This window comes from Polypterus senegalus, chromosome 16, assembly GCF_016835505.1.
Source record: "Polypterus senegalus isolate Bchr_013 chromosome 16, ASM1683550v1, whole genome shotgun sequence".
Lineage (NCBI taxonomy): Eukaryota > Metazoa > Chordata > Cladistia > Polypteriformes > Polypteridae > Polypterus > Polypterus senegalus.
In genome coordinates, this window is record NC_053169.1 from 77,056,360 (window position 1) to 77,083,377 (window position 27,018).

Genomic DNA, 27,018 nt, shown 5'->3' on the forward strand with positions numbered 1-27,018 from the left:
CTAGTGTGTGCTGGGTGTGTTGGGTGTGTTTGTGTGTGTCTTGTGGTGGGTTGGCACCCTGCCCAGGATTGCTTCCTGCCTTGTGCCATGTGTTGGCTGGGATTGGCTCCAGCAGACCCCGTGCCCCTGTATTCGGATTCAGCGGGTTAGAAAATGGATGGATGGAAGTGCAACCATCTTACAGAGACGTCCAGGCCGTCCACGGAAGTTAACATCTCAACAGGAGCGTCTTCTGATGAGAAGGGTTGAAGAAAACCGCCATGCAAGTTCACTGCAGTTAGCTAAAGCAGTAGAAAGCCAAACTGGAGTGACCGTTTCCCGTGACACCATACGGCGCACACTGCTGAGGAATGGCATGCATGGGTATCGTCCATGAAGGAAGCCTCTCCTAAAGCCCATGCAAAAAAAAAAGCACGCCTAGAATTTGCTAGGGCCTATGCTGAAAAAGACAGTCTGGAGTGATGAGACAAAGATCACTGTTTTTGGAACTAATGGTTTCAAAACTGTATGGCGTCGTAAAGGTGAGGATTTCAAAGAAAAATGCATGATGCCTACAGTGAAACGGCACAAAAGATGGTATGTGAGACTTAAGATGTATCGTGTCATTACGATCGGGAATATCCGACGCTTGAATATAAAAGCACCACGAATGCGTCTGTATGTCGGCATTTTGCTTCACCACACGGTAGGATCTGTCACATGTAAATAGTTCCCGAACGTAATGATACGATACATTTTAAAAGTCTCACATACCATCTTTTGTGTCGTCTTTTTTATTTTTGCAACTTAACAACAGCGCCATAATGTATAGCGCTGTATTTGAGCCACTAAAAAAAAATAAAGGACATGGTGAAAACGTGTATTTTGTGATTAAAGTGGAAATTTCGGCTTTAATCTCGAAATGTTCACTTTAACCTCGTAGTTTACTTTATCATTAAAGCAGACCGTCGTAAACGTCATCCCAGTTTTTAATCGCTACGAGCTACTTGGACCTGACAGCAGCGGCAAGCAGCAATAGATCACCACACAGAACAAATTAAATTATTGATATTCCAACTCTCTGCACATTTAAAATCTTTAGATGTGTACTTGATGCTACGTTCATTATGTGAAAGCGTAATTCACACGTGTAAAATGCAAGTTTGTCGTAAAGTATTGCAATTTATTTTTTAGCGATGTCAATCCATAAGCAGGCGCCTACATCAGCCTAATCAACCGTCGCGATCAATAGAATCGGTCAGTCACACCCAACACGCCTCACATCCAAAATATTTAATTCTATTGTCATTTAGCGTTAACATCGAACTTCTTGTTTTCGCATCAGTCACTTTACTCCGTAGTTAAAAGTTTTTTAACCGAGCTTTTTAGCGAGAAGTGGTGCTTCACAGCGAATCCACACAGTGTTTTTATAAAACTAGAGAAAACGTTCACCATTCATTGCTTCGTGCGTCATGGGAAAGCGTTCGGCTTCTGTCATCAATTTGTTCTTCATCATTTCCACACACTTGCAAGAACCGTAAACGACCAGCTCGTGTCGTTGCGGTAGGGCTTTTATTTTGAAACACGCCCTTGTCCATACGACGGGAAGTGGTGCTTTCGTGTTGCTTATTGTTGCCAGTGGTTTCGAACTGACGCTTCACTCCGGCCTGGGTGTGTCCAAACGGAGGTGTGTTCTGAATCTGTTCATTCATTCGACTTTCCGTTGACTACGGCAGTGGTCGACTGAAATGGATGATTTACACCGGACTAGCGTACTGGTCACCTCCTGCTTCAAAACTCCGGTTCACCCACAAACAAAAACGCCGGTTGCTCTGTACGAGCGGAAGAAAGTCTGCAAAGCATGTAGCTGCTTCCAGGAGTCGCTGCATGACATGCGGGGTCACGAGAAAGAGGTACGTGCATCTGTCTACTCGGTAGCTTTAGAGCAGCAAGTGTTCCTCGTGTGATATCTCGTTTTAGTGCGATAGAAGACGCCTGCCTAACGACGCTAAACTTCTGTTGGAGGTATGGTGACACGCGCCACCAAATAACAAGTTGGTCAAACCTGATAATCAACGAATATAACATGACCTACAAGACTGTAAACACCCGTTAGCGATCTCCATTTTATGAATTCGGGAAAATCTGCCGACGAGCACTTTCTTAGAGAAACCGACCCGCTCAGCAAGAAAGCCTTCAGTCAGTCAGTCAGGGCTGGGGCCAGAAATAGTCGTCGATGCAAAGCTGAATGTAACTCAGATGAGGGACTGAGGCATCCAGACAGCAACGGTTTAAAGGATACTTTGGGGTTTTATCCCAGTTGTTTACTTTATTGTTTCTTAAAAATGTATTTTAATTCCAGGCCTTGATTTACTTTGAACAGATTTGGAAAGCAAATAACTTAGCTGTAGAATCCAAACAATTTTAAATGAAGAATCTTTTCTTTTATCTACAAAATACTCAATTTTTAGCTTCCAAGGTAATCTTGTGACAATGTAAGCTAAAGGATTTTTTCAGTAATTTTCAACAATAGCTTTATTTCTGAACACCCTGCTTGTCAGTACAGGATCCTCCTGATCATTAAGCATGTTTGGGTCTGGCCTGGAACAGTTAGGAACTTTTTGGGTTGTTCCTGGAAGCAAGTATTTGGGAGTTGATTCCAATGGCTGCCAACTGAGCAAACTTCAGACTTCTAGAGCTTAAGGTTAGGGTTGTGTGAGGGTTGCCTAGCTTCAATAACAACTGTCCCTTAAGTCAGCTCCAGGTACTTGGAGCTCCAGGGTGGATGGTGTACACTGAAGAGATATCAGACTCGCTTGAAGAGGTGTTGGTGAAGCCTGCAGGGGATGCTTACATTGTGGTCTGTGTATAAATCCCTGTGCCCCAGGACAGTAATGGGGATACTGTGCTGTCCTTCAGATGAGAAGTAAAATCGAGGTTCTGCCCTGTAGGCATAAAAGATCTGTGGGCATCTTTCAAAAAGAGTAGGGTGTTTGCCCAGTGGCCTGGCTAAATTGCCTACTTGTCTCTGGTCATTCTGGCCCCCCTAATCATTCCTTGTCACTAACTGCCTGTCTCTCACTGCCTTATAGCTAATGTGTGGTGCGCATACAGGCACATAAATGGCTGCTGTCATATCATCCAGGTGATTGAATCACATTCATGGGGGTTAAAGTGGTGAAACCTGTGAAAAATCTTTTGGTGAAAATAGGCTCAAATGGTGTAGATCTGCATGCTAGACAAATGAGTGAGAGATTATCAAAATGAATATAGAGACATAAAACAGCTTTAAATATTATTCAGAAATACCATAGATAAACAAAACAAAAAGTAGCTAAAATAAATGGAAGTGAACTATATCGCTATATCCTAACTACAGGGTTACATGGGTCTGCTGGAGCCAATCCCAGCCAACAATAGGGTGCAAGGCAGGAAACAAACCCCGGGCAGGGTGCCAGCCCACCACAGGACACACACACACACACACACTAGTGACAATTTAGAATCGCCAATGCACCTAACCTGCATGTCTTTAGACTGTCGGAGGAAACCCACGCAAACATGGGGAGAACATGCAAACCCCACACAGGGAGGACCCAGAAAGCCAACCCGGGTCTCCTAACTGCAAGGTGGCAGCGCTACCCACTGCGCCACCGTGCCGCTCCGCAATGCAAAATGACTTTGAAAATAACATGCTTCGTCCCAGAAAAGTTTATAATAGGGTAATCTATTACACTAATATACTAAAATACACTAAAATGCTAACTTGTTCACCTACTGTTTTCAGCTCTCATGGACAGCAGGCTTCTTTGAATCACACGTTTGTGTGTGCTTTTATATGACAGACAATAATGAATATTTCTGGACTGTAAGTTTTCAAATATGTTCTTTGGCCATTCAGAGAAGATACTGACTAAGCAATTCCTATTTAGAACTATAACACACTGTACTCTCTTCTATTGTCTTTGCGCATGGCTTTTTTTTTTTTTTTTAAACACTGTTAATGTAAGAATAAAGCTGCACACAAACGTCACTCTGACAAGTTAGAAAGATTTTGAGAGTTTGTGGCTAATACATGTAAAGAATTTTACTCTGTTCACATGACTACTGCTGCTACAATCTGAAATTACAGGTAGTGTAGCAGGGCAGGAGTTGCAACTTTTCAATGCATAAATACTAATAAAAGGAGACTAATGTGGGTTATACTCTATTTTAATGTCCCTTTTATACACTGAGCACCATTTATCTCAAGATTGGTTATAACTGCAATAAACCCATATGAGCCATTTTTTAGTAAAGATGTGTTTAAATTGATTTTTTTATGTTATGTTAATGTTTGCCTAAATATATTGGAGCATTGACAATGGACGGTTCTATTATAAACCCCACAAGCTAATCTGTTAATGGAATATTCGGGTCTTGTTCAGAAAGCGGACGCCACTTGAGACGGCATTCCCCTAAACCAAACACTAACCTTAAGGTCAATAAAATAGGTCCCTGATGTTAAGTCACTATTTTAGGGCTAAAATGATAACAGAAATGTGAAACCTACTTATACCTAATCTTAATTATTGTGAAACAACCAAGTGGTGTCCACTTTCTTAACAAGAGCCAAATATTCTAATTACTTCTATAAAATAGTCCCAGTTTATGATCTACCTTGTAGTTGATAAGGCATGGAGAGTAAACTGTTTCAAACCGAACATACTAATTGTATTAAGTGAAGCCTATTCAAGTTTGCCATAAAGCAGCGGTCCTCAACTCCAGTTCTGGAGGGCACCAGTGGCTATAGGTTTTCATTCTAACCCTTAATTAGTGCACTATTCTTGCTGCTAATTAACTTCTTTTGCATTAATTTTAAATGACTTGTTTTTTTAAGATTTGTTGCCCTGAATTTCTTCGCCGTTCCTCTGAATTGCTTCATTTGTTTCCTTAAAAGGCACCCAAACAGAAATAAAATGTGAAGTGAGTGAGCCAACAGAAGACCAACGAAGTCAGGGCCTCAAACTCCAACCAATTTCACTCCAGCCAGTTGCCTAATTAGGCTCTGATTCTTGTCGTTAATTAAACCCGTTCTTTAATTCCATGGCTTGTTGCTGCTCTCATTGTGAAATTGTGAAAATCAACAATTTCAGAAATATATGCTAAGAGCTTTGTTAAAATGTTTTGAGGACCTGAGCGGATCAGCATTCCTGAGACCTTCACCTTTCTTTATTTCCAGATATTGTATGATCAACACAGTTTGCTGGTCATATTTTGGTTAATTTCGTATCTCATTCTTGTTTGGCTGCTAATTAAGGAAAAAGAAACAATTAAGGGGTTTGAGTCTTTAAGAGCAAGTCACATAAAAGTAATTCAAAACCAGTTAATTAGCAGGAAAAACAGGTCATTAATTAAGAAAAAAGTTAGAATGAACACCTGCGGCCACTGGGGCCCTCCAGGACAGGAGTTGGAGACCCCTGCCATAGAGAAATCAATCAACTTTTAAGTATTGAAAGTAACTGAAGTTTAACAAGAAAAAGCTACGATTGTAGAAGAAACCCTTTTTCTCTTTGTGCCTTTTATTCTGTGTGTGCAGTAACGTTTTTGTGATTTGTTCCTTTTTATGTTTGCACTAAATTTTTAAAACTAACTTTATTGTGCTGAGAAATGTCTTTTGTTATGCGTTTGACTCAAGCTGAATGCTACCTTGCTAACTCGGGAGCTGCTCGAGTTTTGGGAATGTGGAAAAGACGCAGCTACAAAATATAAAACATGAGCGCTCTGATAGAGGTACACAATTAGATCTGTTCACTGACTTATGGGTATTCTGTTCCATATGGCCCTTTAGCCAAACCCAGCCTCTTAATAGGCTTTGCTCACTAGCTAAGAAGATGTGGAGATACTATTTTTACACTTGCATAACCTCTTAGTATTATTGTATAAGTCACAGATGGCAGACTCAATTTTGAGGGGGTCTTCACTTTTCTCATTAATGATGGGGTTGCCTAAGATTTGCAACAAAATGTTTTATATATTTGTTCCAAGATGAAAATACTTTTTACATTTTTACACTGTATTTGCTTTCCATTTTCCCGTCTTTAATTAGTAATTTCAAGCAAATGTTTTAATTTCTTATATTAGTATTTAAAAATGTTTAACCTTGAAGATGTTTATTATATGATATTTTAAAGGCTTTTGTTATTTTATCTTGTTAGTATTGAAGTTAATCTTTTAAGAAGGTAATTTTAAGAAAGCTACTATGCATACATACAATTTATTATTTGGTAAAAAAAAAAAAAATGCATAAACACCAGGGGCCTCATGCATAATGCCGTGCGTAGAATTCGCACTATAACATGACGTAAGCACAAAAGCCGAAATGTGCTTACGCACAGAAAAATCCAGATGCAGGAATCTCTGTGTTCGTCAACTTCCGCGTTCTTCCGCTACATAAATTCCGGTCAGCGTGAAAAGTAACGCTTGTGCACGTGCCTTCTGTCCTGCCCCAACTCCTTCCAGAATTACGCCTCTTTGAATATGCAAATCAATATAAATAGCCCTTAAGCTCAACATTCTGTGAAAAGACAATGGGAAAAGCAAGAGGGGAAAATGGAACAATTTCAGCGAATACCAAGTGGAGGCAAAGAAAAACGTACTATTTGTTGGTTTAAACAGTGGTATAAACAAGAAAAGGAGGCTGATCGAGTGACAGCGCGTCGGAGAAACTCGAAAGCTCAAGTTCACAAAGTCGCACAGTGCTCGAAATAAAAAAAGTTGTCAGATATCAAAGTCGCCGTGAAAAGGCGAGTCATAGCCCACCGTCTTAGTGTCATATGAAAGATTATTAGGGTACAGAGAAAAAAAAAATGGCGCACAGTGGGGAAAAAATACGAAATGCCAACTTCAATCTCGACATTTCCACTTTAATCACGTAGTTTATTTTGTCATTAAAAGGCGTGTCGTAGCCCACTGTTAGAGTGTCGTATGAAGGCTTATTAGGGTACAGAGAAAAGAAAAAAAATAGGGACACAGTGGGGAAAAAAGCTTGAAATGTCAACTTTAATCTCAAAATTTCCACTTTAATCGCATAGTTTATTTTGTCATTAAAGTAGAACATCATAAACTTCATCTTAAAATCATTTACCTAGTTTCTCAAATCCCATCGTAACTAAGTTAGCACGTTAAATGCTTTGTTTTGTATTTGATCTTCTATGTGTTCAGTGTGTGTGTGTGTGTGTGTGTGTGTGTGTGTGTGAATCACTGCGTTCTTCTTAAACCGATTTTCTTCCTCCGACAGGACACAGAATCCATTACATTTGTGATATTACAGCTCTCTGAATAACTAAAATACTGAGATGTATACGTGATATTTTCATGATGATAGAAGTTAAAGCACGTTATTAAACATGGGACCACGGTGGCGCAGTGATTGTGCGCGACCTTCGATGAAATAATTTATTGCAGCAGTACTTCGGGATGGTTCTAGGCTCGTGGCGGCCCTGGGCAAAGAAAGAATCGGTGGCTCCTTCGCCCACCAATATCAATATGGTATTTTATGCACGCCGGATGGCCACGTTTGTTGCAGACACTGCATAGCCGCCTCGTGCTCTTGACACAAGCGTTTAACTTTTGTCAAAATTTGCCGCTGCGTTTTTAGCTGTGTTGTTGTTTTCTCTTTCTGTTTTATACTCAATATATATTGAGGTGGCGGCCCTGTGCAGGTGCACAGTTTGCACATGCCTAAGGCCGCCCCTGCAGTACTTTGTCTTTCAAACGTACTAACCTCCAATTCCTGTCCTTCCTTTTCTTTCTTCAAGTAACCGATCGCCAGACAATCAGCTCTGTAATGGACGTTTAGCCATCTGCAAGGTTATAATGCCCATTCTTCAAAACTTTTAAGGAACATTGAAATATCTTCGTATAACATGTTTAATTATTCTATCCTTCACGCCAGTCCCAGTGAAGCATACGGTGCAAGGCAGAAACAATCGTAAGTGGAGCGCCAGATCCTTGATAGCGTAGCAACACCGTGTCCTTTAATTATTAACAATATAGATTATTTCAATGAAGTTAAAGTTTTATCTGTATAATATAATAAACATAATTTGCTGCATTTCATCTTAACAATGATATTGTCAGCATATGTAAATGCACTCTTTATAAAGTGGCTCAGGTTGTGCAATATTGTAACTGTTGTGCAAGTTTACAGTGAGGTGATTGTACTTATAAGTACAGACAGTTCTACAAGGAGCAGTTTGTCATATGAGAGCAGTTCAAATAGGACGCATGGCAGAGGCAGCGTGTGCTTGATGCTGTGTACCGATAATTCTCTTTCCGATCAGCTTCTCCGAGTGGTGCAGTGAGAGTAATATGGAAAAAGATGATCCACAGCTGAAAGAAGAAAAAGAAGGTGCAGTGCGAGTAACAACACTAAAGCAACTATGGTGTTTAGAATAGTTTGACCATTTCGTGGACCATTATATTGTTATAGGTTAATTACAATCGGATGCATTAAACTAATAAACAATATGCGGTTTATTTCAGTGTATTTATAAAGCCGTGTCAGGAAAAGAAAGGATAACCACACAGGAACAGTAGCACTGCTTTGACACCGGGTGCCGCCAGTCTGCAAAACCGAGCGGAGAACTTGCGTACGACAGGGTATGAGGTACCATGGAAATGTGCGTGGCTTTACGCCAGGTTTAGGTTTTATACATCGCGATTTGAACGTGGAAATGTTTGTATGCAACATTTCTGTGCGTATGCACTGTTTATACATGAGGCCCCAGGTAATATCTGGCATGTCAGTAATTTTAAAATATTTTGTGGGTGGTCAATAGGTTAAAGAAAGAGGCCTTTAATGTAGCAGGGGGATGTCTTCATTTGGATAAAAGAAAAATGTTGTCCTTTTTTCACTGAGAGGAACTGGCCACCCAAAAGGGTAGTGGCGGCAGCAGCAGCAGCTGAAAGGTGTATGGGGAAGTTGTAATGTGTTAAACCTTGAATACATTTTGTGTGTCCTCAAAGTTCAGGATTACCATTTAGTGACTTGAGTAGAACAAACTGGATGTTGTCCAGGTGTTCTTGACAAGGGTGGGGGAAACTTCAGCTCTGAAGTTTATCAAAATGGAAGGAGTGCTAGGAAGAACTTATTAACGGGGCACACTGCATCCTCCAAGAAAGCAGTACTGTAAGCATTAATTGTTTTTTGTTGTCTTCTCTGTGGCCAAGGTCACGCAGTGTTTGCAAGTATATACAAAAGTGAGTTGGTTGTGGTGACTCATAGAGATAAGCTGATAATGGCACTGATGGTTGTAGGGTTCTCTTGTTTCTAGGGCTTATAATTTTAAGTGGGACACTGTACTGCAATTTTATTGCGATACTTTTGTCACAATATGATACAGTTGCTTTAAAAAAAAATAGTGTAAAAAAGTAAATAATAGTTTTATTTCGATATTTCAAATGTAGTAAAAACTGTGGTGCCCGGCCGGGACGCCCAGGAGGACGAGAGGAGGGCTTGTGCCTCCTCCACACCGCGAGGGGGCGTCCGTCCTGGTTTTGTTGGGAGCCACGGGTCGAGGGCATGGAAGCCCTACCCTGTAGGGGCCCGTGGTTACCGCCAGGCGGCGCCCCGATGCCAGTTTATCCCATGCAGTCGCCGGCCGGAGCTGGAGCCCGGCCGGGACGCCTTGGAGGACAAGAGGAGGGCGAGTGCCTCCTCCAGACAGAGTGGGGGCGTCCGTCCTGGTTAGGCAGGGGGCCTCGGGTACAGGGCATGGAAGCCCAGCCCTGTAGGGACCCGTGGCCACCGCCAGGCGGCACCCCAGGGCCTAATTATCCCGGGAGCCCGGCACTTCCGCCACACCAGGAAGTGCCGGGGGGAGGACTTTGTGTGGCGCCCGGAGAGCTGCCAGGAAGGCAGCCAACACTTCCGCCACGCTGGGGCGTGGCCAAGGAACGGATGCCGGAAACACCTGGGGCTCATCCGGGGCATTATTTAAGGGGCCACCTCCCTCCAGTCAGTTGGTGGAAGTCGGGAGGAAGCAGACAGAGCTGGAGAGAGGACAGGAGGCGGCCAGAGGAAAGGCACAGTGACTGTGGGCCCTGGACTTTTGGGGGATTCGGTGCTGAAGGCACTGGGGTTGTGTGAGTGCACGTGACATTTATATAATTGTATATATTGTTAATAAACAGTGTGTGGTGCAAAATATGTCGTCCGTCTGTCTGTGCTGGGGCCAGCGTTCACAAAACATTACACCATCCATCCATTATCCAGCCATTCAATTCCAAATCAAAGCATTAACACATTTTATTAAGTCTGCATTATTTTTTACAGGAAGCAAAGAAAATGAATATTAATCAGTCAAAAATAGCAATGTAGACATTTTTGTCTTCAAGCTGAAGTTCTCTTCAAGTTACTGTGAATTTTTGGGGTTTGCTTCAGAAACTGCATTTTTAATGGGCTGACCACTCTGTTATCTCAATCTTTTTAGTCAGAAACCAAGATGTTGCCTGCTCACTCTTGTGTTTGGGGTCTTTGTCTTATTGAAACACCCATTTTGGGGGGCATTTCCTCTTTGGTATATGGCAACATAAATAATCTCTTTTAGTATTTTGATGTACAGTATTCAAATTGATCCATGATCTCTTGTATATAATAAATAGGCCCAATACCATAGTATGGAAAAACATCCCCATACCATGATTTTTGCACCACCATTCTTTACAGTGTTCTGTGGCTTGAGTTCAGTACCCTGGTGGATGTCTGACATACTATTCATGACCACTAGACCCGAAAAGAACAATTCTACTCCCATCAGTCCACAGAATGTTGCTCCATTTCCCTTTGGGCCAATCAATGTGTTCTTTGGCAAATTTTAACTGATTCTGCAAAGGCCATTATTTATTTTTTTTTACAACAATGGTGCTTTATGGGGTGTTCTTGATCATAGCTCAGCTTTGATCAAACGTCTTCTGACTGTAACAGTACTTACAGGTTATTTCAGATCATTTTAGAGTAGTTGCTCATTTTCTTCTGTGTTTTGGGTTTTTGTTGCCATTCTAAAATATTTAAGATCATTTTAGCAGACTGTCCTGTAATTTGCTGAACTTCTTTTTACATTCTCCCCTCTACAATCAACTTTTTATTCAACTTACTTACGTTGTGCATCTGAACAATGTTTGGAATGGCCAATTTTACTTAGTAATTCAGAAGGAAATATAACAATGTGTAAAATATTTACTCCCCTTCTTCTTTAATAAAGGACAATTAGTGACACTTGTTACTTTCACAGAATGAATGAATTCTGTAATTAAACTGCACACTGCTATTATTTTGAACATAAATGAGTCAGTTCCTCAGAACAAGCAGTGTGCATGTCATGACAGTTGGGTCTGTTGTCTTCTGTTACACTACTGTGTCTACAAGTAAATTATTTTCCATGCAGAAATATCACTACTACTACCTTTCAGACAGCCTTGGACTCACAATCCCTCCTAACCCATTAACAGCTGTGTTTGGGGTTCTTCCAGAGGGGCTTAAAGTGGAGAAGGACAAACAAACTGTGATTGCATTTACTACACTCTTGGCACGCAGACTTATTCTGATAAACTGGAAGAACCCAAACTCTCCTCTTTTAAGTCAGTGGGAAACTGATGTGTCATACTATTTGAAATTGGAAAAAATCAAATACTCAGAGGATCCGTACAGACTTTTTTCAAAACATGGCAGGATCTAATCAGTAATATTTTAAAATAATCTCATAAAGCACAGAGAATTTATTAATTTAGGTATGGTTACAAGCCTTAAATTTCACGCCGTTTGCCTTGCGCTCTCTCTCTCTCTCAGTGGTGGGGATCGATTTGTCCTTAACTTAATTTTTCTTTTTGTAAAAACTTGATTGATTTGAATGGATTGCAATAAAATTAATAAAAAAAAAGAAATATCACTACTACTAACAACAATGGTTCATCAGGTCACTGGTGTTTGCACTGCTGTTTTTTGAACACATATATTGTATTGTGTGTATATATACTGAAGTTTGTAATTTAAGTCTATAACACAATTTATTATTTTTTCTGTTTTTGAAGTTTACACGTTTAAGCATAAATATGTCCGCTTATTATATCTCAGAACAGTTCTTGACTTAATTCATCCCATTTGAAATCCATTTCCACATTTAAAAAGTTTTTATGTGTCTTCTTGTTTTCACAGTAAGAATGCAAATACTCTGGTACAGTAGACAACACACACATCTTCTGACCAGATTCCTGGTCTAATAAATGTTTAAGTTTGTAGTAGGGCTGTCAGGAAATTATTGGGATTGGAATGTTTCATGTTTAAAATACATTTTTTGCATATATTTGTATTTAAATGCCTGAAGTTGTACATACCTCTAAATCGCTAAGGTGTTTTTTTTTTTTCTTTCTAACAGTTAAGCTTTAATATATAAATAAAATTTGCTAACAACTATTAATTCTGATATACTGATAAAGCTTTTATGTTGTCCATTTTAGGAACAATATCCAGTTGTGCTCCACATTTTGTTAATTCTTCTTTTACAGTCTTTAACCTTTTTTTTTTGTACAGTGCATCCCAGACTTTCATTTTATGCGCAGTCAAATTTTAACAAATCCGGACACTTACACAGGTGGATTTTATAGCCAAATGTGAAGAGTACTAGCTACAGATGTTTATCTTTGATTATATTAAAAAAAAAATGAAAAAGCAATGCTTGGAAATGCCATGCGTTGTGTGAAACTGTTACTTCTCGTCATATTATGGGGACTTCCATTGAACGTGGACAGTGCTTTTTGTATCAGAATTTCTACAGGGTTTGTAAATGAAGCCCCAGTTGTGGCCATGTAGACGCGAGGTGTAATGTTATGTCAGTTTCTCGAGGATCAAACTTCTTTAGCCTCTCCTGGAAAGTACTGTACATGCAGCTTTGCATGAATGTAACCTCTTAAGAGACCTTGTCCATTGTCCTGGATGTGGAATAGAATACAGAAGCTCTGAACTGCACAGTGAAAAAAACTATGGGATAGCCCTTATCTCCTACGTATGGGATGCTTGCACGTATGTCCCTGATGTATTAAAAAATTTCAAAAGTGCGCTTTGGGGCCATCTAATTACGCCATTACTAAGGCTACAGTGCTACAGTTTGTCGCTTCCAGTTGTGTGGTGATATAAAAAGCAGACCGGGGGTCTTTTATTTATTAAAGGAATGTGGTCTCGATGGTTGGAGATGAGTTTAACTGCAGCCTACCCAGGTAATGCTCACAATGTCAGTCCCAAAATGCCCATCACATGCCCTGTGGCACTGTGGTTAAGATTAGGGTTGTGGGAGGGTTATCTGACCCTAAGCGTTTAGGGACGTACTTTATGTTTACAGGTATCCATCTACACACTCGTTTGGAGCCCCTGGGGGTGGGTGGGTATGGTGCTTTTTTTTTTTTTCTTCCTAGGAAGCCATTTGGTGCATACAACTTACTATCCCGTGCCCACCACTTACCTTAGGCTGCTCACCAGGTACTTTAAGGTTGCATTAGCTAATACTGCGTGTGCTCCGCATGCATTCAGATCAGCACCACATACCATTACACATACATCATTTTCTGGAAACGGGACATATCACTAAATGGTTTGAGGTTTTCCTCACACAATTACATTCCACAGAAGTGGATATTAGCAAATTTATAAAAGCAGGTTATACATTTAAGCCCAGGTCATTGGGGCCATGAAGCAGCAGCACTTAATACCTGCACGAATTTATAGTAAGAGATAATAACATTAGTTAGCTAACTACTCACTTACTAGCTCACTGACAGCTTCCTATTAGCGCAAGTTACAAAAGGAGTTCATATTTCACATATTGATTGCATGTGCAGTTTGCCCAGTCCAATGCGGGTATACTAATTTAATTCTCTGGTAAACTAGGCACACTTGAATCCCTCATCTACACCTGTGTGATTTGACATGCATCTAAAGAGTTAAATTCAATTCCCACTGTGTTCAGACATATCCTAGTCAAATCCACTGGCAAACCAGGCACACTAGGTCATCCGTTGCACTGTGCAAAACGAGCTGTGATATGTAAAGGGTGTAGCAGAGAGCTAAAATCATGTTGCGGCTGTTTTTATCACGTTTTTTGCACGATGAATCCCTAAGTTAAATTGCAAGTGATGCTTAATCTCAGATCACAGTACTCTGTTTCAGAAAAAAATATAATAGTTTTGTTTTCCAGAAGTGAATCACTATAATGTGGAGCATTTGAAATACCTGTGTGTCTTGCTGTTGGACCAGTATCAAATCATAAACTTGTATTGTAGAATTACCTGGATGGGTTGGGTAGTCAGTTGGAATGTGTTAACCAGACTATAACTGTGACCTGTGGCCATAATCAGCAAAATGAAAAGAAATAAACGCTTGAAATATATCACTCTTTGTGTAATGAATCTATATAATAGGAGTTTCATGTTTTGAATTGCATTTTTGAAATTAACTTTTTGATGATATTCTTATTATTGAGATGCACCTGTACTCTATGAAACTTTTGACCATTCCTCCATGAAAAATGAATTCTTTTGCTAGGTTTTGTGTGTTGTCTTGCATATACTTCCCGTCTCAAATCCCCCCACAATGTTTCAATGGGATTTAACTCGGAGCTTTGACTGGCCATTTTATTGCCCTTAATTTCTCCTTGCGTCATTACTTGGCAGATTTGCTAGTGTGCTTTGAATCATTATCGCCATGAAAGGTCCATTACCAATTCAATTCCCAGCATTCAGACAGATGGCCTCACATTCTCTTCAAAACTCGGTCCGATTATGATGCTGATTGCATTGTTAACTCTTAACTGCAAGCTGTCCAGACCCTGAGGCAGCAAGGCAACCCTAAACCATATCATTTCTACCGCTATGTCCACTCTAAACTAACATACTTAAAATGGCATAAAAGATAGTATAATCAGATGAAACGTTGTAATATCTACTTGCATCTGATTTTAAAAGACCTAAAATAGCACTTCCTGAAACACTGTTGTAAAACTAGCCAATGTTATGAATGTGCTCTTCAGGGTCACCAAGTTGTCATGTAGAGGGTGTAAGGCGTTGGGTCATGAAAGCCAGTGGCTCACCCAACATCCTGCTTTCTGGCACAGCCTTCAGGCTCATCCTTGGGACACAACCATCCTTCCTGATCAAGTTAAGTTTTTTGGCATCTCCTGCTCTTCTGCTACTGGTCCAAAATACCACTGCAAAAAAAGGGCAAACTAGCAACAACAAATTGACATGCAGGTGAGTGTGGTCCTTTTTGCGTATGTCAGACCTGTTTATATAGGGCAGGCAAATCCAGTTTCTGTACAGGTAAACTCCCAGGTCCTTAAACACCAGCCTTGCCTGAAATTCTGCTTTGTATAAAATGAGTGATTTATTCAGACCTCTCCTGTGTGGGTAAAGTTTGTAGAGATTTCTTCTAATTATGAATAAGCATGGCTGGTTATCAGGTGTAATTCAAATAAGAGATTAACAAATGTTGACAAATAAACATATTAAAAAGAATCTTAGTTCAACTCATGGAAAACAAAAGTGAAGGTCTGCCAGCCTTCTGCTATGACGGGCCCTGCGCCTGTTCCTTTCTTTAGTATGTTGTAGCAGCAATGGTCCAGTGTACTACTGAAAGACAAAAGGGGCGATGCCAATGTAGTTCCTCAGCATTACGTGAGATGCCTTATTTCCACTCCGCAGTGATAGCTATTTTATACTTACAATTAATCAAAAATCAATCTTCATTATTATCTCTCGATTGACCACAAGCAAGCAGATGCTAGTCAGCCTTTGATGAAAGCAGCAATTTCAGTACTCTTGCTCACTCTGGGCTGACTGCAACATTAAACTGATGTTGCTCACTAAATACCAGGTCTGCTGCATTTTGTTCGCATCCAGGAATCTTGCGCTGCTTTTAAAACTTGCTTACAATAAAATGTTGTCTCTCATGTCTAGTAAATGCCTAAGATGCTGATGTATTAAATTGTGCTCTAGCTCCACTACTGCTGGTTCTTATTCTCATGTCTCAAGTTTGTCTACCAACATAGGCCAATTAACCATTACAGCTTCGCTTCTTCTTTCTTTTTTTTTTTTCTTCCTCTTAAATTTAAATGCAATTATACTAATGTAAATTTTGAAAGCAGTTGGGCTCACAAACCATTTTGGTGCATTATTGATTGATTCATTTCAGCCTAAGTACTATTGTTAAATTGCTGGAAATCTAAATGATTTTTGACATGAAGGTGACTCCTCAACACAGGTAAACAATGAGGGAAAGCATCATTTTTACAGTTACTTATTAATACTTTGCAGTCATGCCTTTCTGAAACTGTCATTTAGATAGATAGATAGATAGATACTTTATTAATCCCAAGGGGAAATTCACATAATCCAGCAGCAGTATACTGATACAAAGAAACAATATTAAATTAAATAGTAATAAAAATGAAAAAAAAATTTAAATAAAATTAACGTTCGCATTTACTCCCCCGGGTGGAATTGAAGAGTCGCATAGTGTGGGGGAGGAACAATCTCCTCAGTCTGTCAGTGGAGCAGGACGGTGACAAAAGTCTGTCACTGAAGCTACTCCTCTGCCTGGAGATGACACTGTTAAGTGGATGCAGTGGATTCTTCATGATTGACAGGAGTTTGCTTAATGCCCGTCGCTCTGCTACAGATGTTAAACTGTCCAACTTTACTCCTAAAATAGAGCCTGCCTTCTTAACAAGTTTGTCCAGGCGTGAGGCGTCTTTCATCTTTATGCTGCCACCCCAGCACACCACCGCGTAGAAGAGGGCACTCGCCACAACCGTCTGGTAGAACATCTGCAGCATCTTACTGCAGATGTTGAAGGATGCCAACCTTCTCAGAAAGTATAGTCGGCTCTGACCTTTCTTACACAGAGCATCAGTATTGGCAGTCCAGTCCAATTTGTCATCCAGCTGCACTCCCAGATATTTAAAGGTCTGCACCCTCTGCACACAGTCACCTCTGATGATCACGGGGTCCATGAGGGGCCTGGGCCTCCTAAAATCCACCACCAGCTCCTTGGTCTTGCTGGTGTTTAAATTGGTGTTAATTTACATCTGTATGAAAGTCTTTCTTCATTCTCCATTTTTTTTTTTTCAGAATAAATGTCAGCATTATTTGGATGGAGAAGATTCAAAGAACTACCTCGCATCATCAAAAAATTACAGGCCGGTTCAAAGTCATTTAGATATAAGAAAAATGTTGATCTCCAATGAAGAGTATTACAGGAAACTGGAAGAGCTTAAAAATGCCCATTTAGACACAATGGCTCAGCTTGAAGGCATGTACAAAACTAAACTGAAGTTGAGAGAAGAGGAGCAGGACAGTGATACCGATGAAGCAGAATTAAATTACAGGTACTGTGTACATAGCTATTATTCTGCAGCTGATTTTCTGACATGGTTTCAGATAAATCAGTTTGTTGTTATGTCTGTTGTAATGGTAAGATGCCCTTGTGCCATGTCTGTACACCAAGAATGGTGCCCTGTGATCTCCGTCAGTTTGTTTATAGTCTAAGTAATGCACACAAGTGGATAAATATGAACACAAAGATACATTCACACTGCTGCTCAATTCAAATGTTTTCATTCTAATGTGTCATAGATCTGTCTTTTTAGAGAAGTGTTAACAGCAAAGAACACATGAAATTCAGATTGGAATGAACTGATGCAGATATGTACCCTAGGTTGCCTTCTCGGGGCAGGAGTATCCCTTTATGCTTTATCGGCATAAGTCCTGGAGGACCACAGTTTCAAATGATTTTTTCCCCTTTTTTATTCAAGTAAAGGCCAATTGTTTCTTGTTTGGTGAATTGTATTATCTGATTTTTACAGCTTTGTTGTTTTTTTTTTCCTCTTCTAGATATTACTTTTTCAGTAGCATCCTTAGGGTATTTTGCGGCACAGAGCAGATTAGTCATTCTTAACTTTGAAGAAAACTCGATAAGAAGTATCTTATTAAAATATATTTAGTTCTGAACATTCTGTTGTTTATGTGAGCCGTTGGGTTTCCTAACCATTTTCGTTTAATTGGTGAAGTTGGTTAAGAAAATAAGCAAAGAGATACTAAGAGCAGAATTGAGTGAATATTCTGGATTTTGACAAATAACTAAAACAAATCTTAAGGTATATTTTGTTAGCAGCAGTAATTAGTTTCTAATTAAGAAATTGGCTGAAATGGAAACTTGCATCCACTGTGGCCCTATATATTATAAGTAAAAACCACAGGTTTACCATGACTGGACTGTGCTGTATTTCACTTTTTTTTTTTTTTTTTTTATTTATTAATTTTATTACAATCAATACATAGCAATCACGTTTTTACAAAAAAAAAAAAAGAATTATGCTAAGAACAGATCGATCCCCACCCTTGAGAGAGAGAGCAAGCCAAACGGTGTAAAATTTAAGGCTTTTAAAAATACCTAAATCAACAAATTCTCTGTGCTTTATAAAATCATTTCAAAATATTACTGATTAGATCCTGCCATGTTTTGAAAAAAGTCTGCACAGATCCTCTGAGTATTTGATTTTTTCCAATTTTAAATAATATAACACATCAGTTTCCCACTGACTTAAAAGAGGAGAGTTTGGGTTCTTCCAGTTTATCAGAATAAGTCTGCGTGCCAACAGTGTAGTGAATGCCATCACAATTTGTTTGTCCTTCTCCACTTTAAGCCCCTCTGGAAGAACCCCAAACACAGCTGTTAATGGGTTAGGAGGGATTGTGAGTCCAAGACTGTCTGAGAGGTAATTAAACATTTTTGTCCAGAATAATGTTAATTTGGAGCAGGCCCAGAACATGTGACCTAGTGAGGCTGGAGCTAATTTGCAGCGTTCACAGGTTGGATCATGTCCTGGAAACATTTTGGAGAGTTTTAGTCAAGACAGATGTGCTCGATATATAATTTTGAGTTGTATAATTGTATGCTTTGCGCATATGGAGCTCGAGTGAATTCTCTGCATTGCTACTTTCCACTCCTTTTCTGATATATTAATTGAGAGATCATTCTCCCAGTGTCCTCTTGGATCTTTGAAAGGAAGGGATTGTAAAAGGATTTTATATATTGTAGAGATGGAGTCTAACTCCTTGAAATTGAGCAATAATTTTTCCAGCGTGGATGAGGGTGCAAGATGAGGAAAATCTGGAAGGTTCTGTTTAACAAAGTTCCTGATTTGAAGATAGTGAAAGAATGTATTTCACTCTTATGGTTCCTCTTACATCACTGAGTCATTTCAGCCGGCTGAATGATCTGGTTGGTCAGACAGTTTCTGAGCTTCCAGTTTTTATCAGGGTAACTCAGTCTTGATTCTTCCCAGCTGAGGACCTGTATGCAGCCTCCTAATGGTCTGGAGGGTAATGTCGGGCATCCTGCAATTTCCCCGCCGATTTGACATTGAAAAGGGCAATATGGTTTGAAGTCTTATTACTTAGGATCATATACCACTGATGTCATTGTGGAGATAATGAGACTCAAGAGCCTTCTGTGACCAGTTCTGGTTAGATAGTCCAGCATATTTAGAGAAAGTTGGGTTGGCTCCCTCCTAATTGTCTCTCCATTTCTTTCGGGAAAGAAGTGTTTTAAGGACATACCATACCTTTTACGTGGTTTTACTACACCTGTTTATGCTCCTTTTCCCACATTATCATGTAGATTTACATTCCCTAAGCCAATGCAGGTTCCATGTCACTTGCCAAGCTCCTGTACCACTCTGGTAACCTCTTGCTAATGGTGCAATTTATCATAATATATTGGATTTTATTTTCAAGTAATTTTCACCAGTGGTAGGCTGATTTCAAGGGCATCTGGATGGTAGGGTTTCCTCAATAACTTTGGAACATAATGTTTTCATTTGTATTATTTTTTAGCCAGTTATTAAAGTTACATTTAACATAATCATTTATTTAGATATTATATTATTGATTTAGAAATTTAATGTTTTTTGCCAAAAGTAGCAATGCAGGCAGTCTCTACATTGAATTCACAACCCTCTCCAGATGTGCCCACCCACACCTCCACTGTTATGCTGTCTGGAGCTCACAAGCTTGACTGGAAGTATGATCATCTTAGTAACCAACGTTAAAAGCATTTTCATATTGCTTAATTTAAAATATTGAAGCCAAATTCTGGGTTTCAGAGATGAAAGGCAAGACAAACTTAAATGAGACAAGAAAGGGCAACAGTTATCCACTTAAAGTTTCTTAAAAGAAAGGTCAGCTTATTAACATTTTTCCATTTATTGTGCCAGTGAAGCCGTTTACAGGGTCGTCCACTCTTAAGTCAGCAACTAAAACATCATAAAACTCTTAATTAGAACCAGTTTGAATAAGCCATGCAGGCATAGCCTTATTATTAAGGAATGTGTTACTCCAGACACTCTGGCAAATCACATCACTTCCACAATCAGCTTTTTTGTAATTTTGAATTGTTACTTTATCTTCATTAGTAAAACTTATAGCCGCAGCCTATTCACAATGAAGTTTGTGACTGTTTTTTTTTTTTTTCTTTTCCTATTCTACAATCCCGCTTTTGTGATCAGGTGTACTCTAATATCCTAAAAGTATTGTTCTGCATTTGATCCTGTTGTCTATTATATGCTAAGTTGTTCTCATTAATGCAAATGGAATCTAACTTTCATCATTCAGATTTTCCTTTTATTACTGTGATAGTTTAAAGAGCCTCTTTAGTGTCAGTAATGCATGTTTAGCTACCTCCAACAGAATGCAATGTCACACAATTACTTGCATGGTTGCCGACTTGACACATTATGTCGCATTGTTTTAGCCACCTTTTTTATAATTTTGCTGAATGTATAAAGGAGACAAAAATGTTTATTCATTGACTGCTGGCTCCACTCAACTGGCATCCTGGACTAAAAGGTTACGAAGTTGGGGTTCACGCAATCTGTCTACTTGCACCATTTGCTTTTTTTTTTTTTTTAAACTAAGCAATGGTATCATTTAGGGACTTTCAGGGCTTTAGCCCTTGACCTTTGATAGCCCACCCATCCTTCCTCCCACTTGTGTAAAACTCCACCGACTCTTAGACTGCAAGAAACTCCTCCATCTATTATCAGCAACATTCTCAGAAGGGGGCTATGCCCCTAATAAACACTAAAGTGACATGCCTGAAACTAACCATCCTACACTTCTTGTGATTTCTTCAAAATATTTTGCTTTGTATCATTGATTAATTTTGTACTTTTTTGGTAAACACTTAAACTCATTTTACTGTTTTAAGTTGCTTTGAAAATGTCTGCTAACTAAATCTTGTAATGAGAATTAAACAGGTGCAACATTTAGTATATTCAGTTACTTAATTTGTGAGACACAAACACTGGCATCAGTCACTACCTTATTTTATGGAAAAAAAAATGACTTCTGGCCTCAAGTAGCAAAAAGACACTTGGCTGGGGAAAAATAAAATGACTGCATTAGATTGCTTAAGTAATTCTGAGCAATTTTTGTTGGGGCTTCATATGTGCATTATCATCAGTAATTCACATGCACACATTTTATTTTTGATCACGTCACTTAGTATAGACACAAAAAGGGGTTTTCAGTTATCTTGTTGATTCAGTGGGCCTCTCATAAAGTGATATTACTAGCCCAGCACACCAAAGCATAGAAAATTATACTAGCCTCTACAGTATTATAGAAGAAGCCATTGCACAGAGTTGGTTTGGTTAAGGTGGTGACCCTTATATATAATACCAAAATCTCTAGCAACACAACAACCTTGAAAGGAAGATTGTACTGCGGAAATAGGACAGTCCCATCTCAATTTTTTGGATAAGTAGTGTCCTCTAATATTGTAGATTTTGTGTGGACCGCACCTTTCACATGAGCTTAGAAATGTGAGGCTTCATAAACCTATTGTGCACATCTTTTTTTGGTTTAGTGTTCACATTTATTTAATTTTTTGAAGTTGTGCAAGCTGTCAACACTTTTTTTTCTATTTTTATTAGTAGGCAGGAGTGGAAGACTCAAAACCACATAACCATTTGTGAGAAGAATTATTTGGACAATGAAACCCACTACAGCCATTGCTCAAGTTACTCAGATGTCTCAGATGTTGTTGTCATAGACATTGAGGCAGAAAACAATGAGAAAGGAGTTCTTCTGTCTCCAAGGGAACATATAAAAAGCATGTGGGATGACTTTTCTATACATGACTATATAGCACATGAAAAATTGAGAGCACAGCTTTCTCCAAAAAGACATAAAATGAAAGGAAAGTCAAAAGAATGGAGCCCAGCAGTCACCGTTCCCGAGCCTTTTCAGATGACTATCAGGGAAGAGAAGAAGAAGAAGAAAAACATCAAATCTAGGTCTGAGATTGAATTGGAGAACTTCATGTTGAAGAAACAAATGGAGGAAGTGATGGAGTGTCAGAAGAAATTTAAGGCAAACCCAGTGCCTGCCCATGTGTTTTTACCATTGTATGAAGAACTCACAGAAAGGAATGAGGAGCGGAGACAGTTTGTGAAGGAGAGAAGTAAGGAACTTTTGTTGGCCTCACAAAAACCTTTCACTTTTATTGAAAGAGAGGCAAAAAAGAAGGAAACAAGAAAAACACAGTTAAAAGTCTTGATGGTTAAAAAGAAAAAAAGCACATTTAAAGCAAAGCCTGTTCCAAAATCAATTTATGATTCGACTTTTAATGATCGATTAGAGGAGGAAGAACTTTATCGAGAAATTAGGATGCAAATGAGAGCACAGGAGCTGTTGTACAGCTCCTCTTTACCAAAAAATATGGTTAATCAGCTGACTTCAAAGAAGAGAAAAGTTAAAGGAGGAGAAAATGAAAAGGAATTTGAATTTCAACCAAAAATAACAGCAGATGTCCCAGATTTTGAGGCAAAATACAGAAAGTTCCAAAAACAGATGATGAAAATGAAGGACATTAAACCAGTCACTGTGTGTGAGCCCTTTAAGCTAAGAACATCAATGATTCAGTCCAATCGGGAGAAGATTCTTGCAGATATAGAAGCTGAGGAAAGTAAGCGGGGGGATTCTCGTTGGCCTTACATCACCTCAACCAAACAAACAAAGCTGGAATACAGCAGTACAAACTCCTCCTTGTGTGGCAGTCAAGAACTGTGTCCTGCTAAAGCTACTGAAACATGCAGAAGGCGCCAGGAAGCAATAAGGTACTGGAAAATGAAATGCTTTGTAATAATACTTTTTACATTTGTTTTACTGCTGTTTTGAAAGTCATGTCTGAAGTTATCATTTCCTTTGGAAACATGGTCTTATTTTTAAGAATCTATTACAGTCAGAAGGATGTCAGCTTTGGTTGCATCTGTAAAGGAAGATGGAGTCAAGAAGTAAAAGATGACTTGCAGCAATGTCAAAGGCTGAGCTGGGATTTAAAACAAAATCCTCCAGGTTTCTTTTTCCTGCTTATCCTGGGTCATCTGACTTTGTCACTTTTTAGTAGTTATAGCATAAAGGTATACATTTTCAAAGAAAATTTAATTCCCTTATTGTGTTGTTCATTCAATAAGTTAATTATTTTTATTAAGGAAAACACTCTGTTTAAAAGTATAACTTTCATGAAGTGTGCTTTTTAGGTACCAATTTTCAAAGGTTTCTGCTTTATGGTTTTTAGCAGTGTAGTGCCATGGTTAAGACTTAATACTTCAAACCCTGAGGTTGTGGGTTCAAATCGCACTACTGACACTGTGTGACCCTGAGCAAGTCACTTCACCTGCCTGTACTCTAATTGGGGGGGGATAAAAAAAGAAATGCAACCAATTATATCTCAAATGTTGTAAGTCTTTTTGGATAAAAGTTTCGGCCAAATAAGTACAGTGGAACCTCGGTTTACAACCAAAAAGTTCGCCAAACTTTTGCCTCAGTTCACGACCGCACACTCGGTATACGAATAAGCCAGTTTCCCTTTCGGTTTGTGCGTGCTGATGATTTCCGCACGTTTTGCATTGTTCTTCGTCAGACGTGCATGCTTGCATATGCGTGCATGATTTCGCTGCGAACTGTTTGTGCTCTATTTAATTTCCCTTCCGGTTCGTGCACGCTGATTACTGTATTTAAGCACGTGTTGAGCCGCTCCCTGTTCATTGTTCTCATTCAGACGTGCGTGCTCTATCTGTGATCTCTTTGTGCTCTACAATATTTCGTGCGCTTTTGCAGTTAACTATGGCTTCTAAGCAAGTGAAGAGTGGTGAGAAGAAAGTTTTGCAGAAAATTGAAATCGAAGTAAAGAAAGAAATTATTGAAAAGTATTGAGCGTGGCATTCGTGTTACTGATCTTGCCGCTGAGTACAAGAAGTCAAAACCTACGATTTCGACTATTCTAGAGCAGAAAGAATCTAGCAGCTGTTGTTGCAATAGGAGTTACAGCGTTAACCAGGCAGAGACCTCAAGTGCTGGAAGAGGTGGAAAAACTGTTTACCAGTTTACTCATTTACCAATTTGAAAACCCTCGTGCTTTCAAGCAGCACAATGTAATCAAAGCCAGACTGCCAGTAATGTGGAGGGCAAACACGAAGGGTTGGGTCACAAGGACTTTGTTTTTGGAATGGCTGCATGAGGCTTTTGCTCCCACCAGCTAAATGGCTAAAAACACCAGAAACCCAAGAAATCACATGAGAGAAAACACCTGAAGGAAAACATTCCTCCATCGTGGAGTCAGACTCTCCCTCAAAACTGTAAGCTCCTCTCCACCCAGTTCCTCCTCACTTCATGCCAGAACTCGACTCATGCAAGGTTAGTTTTCTTGGGGGTTTGTTAGTTTTTGTATTACGGATTTTTCAAATGTTCATTTTTCGATTCGTAGCATGAATTGTTGCGGTGTTACTTTTTCACTTTTTTCAAATGTTCATTTTTTCCCCCTGTACTTAAAACTCATTAAAAAAGTGTTTATACAGCGATTGGTTGCAAGGCTATAGCGCGAACTCCTGTAATGTTATTTTCTTGGTTGCTTGTGGTTGGTTTTTAAATAAATGTCGGATTTGTTCAAATGTTCCTAAACCGCCCCCGGTGCTTAAAACTCATTAAAATAAGGTGTTTATACAGCGATAGGCTTGCAAGGCTATAGCACGAACTGCTGTAATGTTACAGAGAGCGCTTACAGAGAGAGAGAGAGAGGTGCTTAGAGAGAGAGAGAGAGAGAGAGAGAGGGTGCTGCTGCTGAGAGAGAGAGAGAGAGAGAGAGAGAGAGGGGGAGAAGGTGCGTGCCTCTGAGAGAGAGAGGAGAAGGTGCGAGCTGCTGAGAGAGAGAGAGAGAGAGAGAGAGAGAGAGGGTGCGTGCTGCTGAGAGAGAGAGAGAGAGGGTGCCTGCTGCTGAGAGAGAGCGAGCCAGCGCCTGCAGCTGAGTAGGGAGCATGGGTGCTTTGTGTCAGTTTAATTCAATATTTTTACATTAGTTTACTATTACACTGTGCATTCTATGGTGTAATTAACTATATTTGTGCTCAATCTTTAAAAAAAAATATATTTACATTCAGTTTGTACGGTCTGGAACGGATTAATTGTATTTACATACAGTCCTATGGGGGAAATTGATTCGGGGTTGGAAAATGGATGGATGGATGGATGGTTTGGAACGAATTATGGTCGTGAACCGAGGATCCACTGTACATATAAATGAATTGACAGTTCTAAATTGGCCCTGTTGGTTTGTGCAAGAATGGGCCCAATGATGAACTTTTGTTCCATCCAGAGTTGCCTATTGTTGCCGGGATAAGTTCTCCAACTCTGACACCCTGAACTCTGGACTAACTGTGTTTTAGAAATGGCCTACTGCATACATTTATAAACAAACCGATGATAAAAGTATGTCTTTGGCAGAACTTGAATTTTTCAGTTGATTACTAATGCCCATGCTTTTTGACAGCTACAGCAAATCTTCTAAAAGGAATTAGTTTAAATCACCTCAAAACAAAGAAGACGAATTGCTGAAAATCACTTCAATGCAGAATGTAGTAAACACTAACCTGATTTCAAAAAATACAGAAAAGGCTAGCTCCACTAGGCATTAGTAAAAGAGATCTGACTAATTACACAGGAAAACAATTTTTTTATTAATTATTTTGATTCCTGCACACTTCTTGGTGATCATGAAAGAGACCTTTAAGCCAAACACAAATATAATTTCAGATTGACTATCACTTAGGCATTTGGAGAACCATGAAGTTAAATAACTTTTATTGAATTTAGAGTTTGTAATCACTTAATGATTCTTACACATTGCATTAGAACTAAAATGTTTTGCTGCTGATTTTTGTTTCTGCTCTGCATCTGATGCTTCTTGTTTGAGTGTCCAACAATAGTCAATCAGCATTGATGGATTCCACTTGCCCTGATTCCACTTCATTGTAATCTCCTTGTGAAAACTTTCACTATGTTCCTCACTGACTGCATCAAAATTAGAAGGGAAGAAATTCAAGTGTGAATGGTGAAAATAATTTTTAGTGGCATATTGCACTTTATGGTTTTGTATGCTTGAAGCATGTTGTCATAAAACTGGATGTAGTTTGCAAAACAATTCTCATTTACATCCTTGAATGCCTTCCATGCAATTTCTACCCACCTTACTGAGCAGATCTTCAAACTGCTCATCATTAATGCTTTGTCTGATTTGTGGACCAACAAGAATGCCTTTGTTAATCCTGACGTAAGTTATTTGTTGTAACGCCTGTCTCTTTCACTTTCCTTGTTCATTGCTTTTACAAAATATTTCACTAATTCAAGATTTTATAAAAAGGATGCTTGAGAACCACTTGAATTGCCAAGTGGTTTATGTTCCGTTCTTTTCTTCCCGTTGACCAAATGCGTAGGCAGCGGCCAGTTCTTTTCAATGAAATGACAATCTTTAGCTTGGCTGTCCCATTTGCAAATGAAAAAGGACTTGGTATATCCGAGCTGCATTCCTTGTAGAGGTGCCACTTCCTCTACCTTTTAGATTAACACCGATGTTGTAGTTGTTGTATTTTTAATGTATACTTCTACTATAAAAAG

The 27,018-nt window shown here is 39.3% G+C and overlaps 1 protein-coding gene across 6 annotated transcripts in view; it reads left to right on the forward strand.

Moving 5' to 3' along the window:
* Positions 1-470: 470 nt before the first annotated feature.
* Positions 471-27,018, forward strand: part of fam161a (FAM161 centrosomal protein A) — an 81,859-nt gene continuing 55,311 nt past the window's right edge. For 3 of the 6 annotated variants that reach the window (XR_005630841.1, XM_039738038.1, XM_039738040.1), the window contains exons 1-3: positions 1,441-1,892; positions 17,137-17,393; positions 22,002-23,186. Coding sequence is in view for 5 of the 6 variants with exons in the window: in XM_039738038.1 (XP_039593972.1) it covers positions 1,728-1,892; positions 17,137-17,393; positions 22,002-23,186 (1,607 nt within the window). In the remaining variant the exon portion in view is untranslated. Of the gene's footprint in view, positions 522-1,439; positions 1,893-17,136; positions 17,394-22,001; positions 23,187-27,018 lie in introns of those variants that run through there. The other 3 variants (XM_039738041.1, XM_039738042.1, XM_039738039.1) reach the window with 3 other exon arrangements.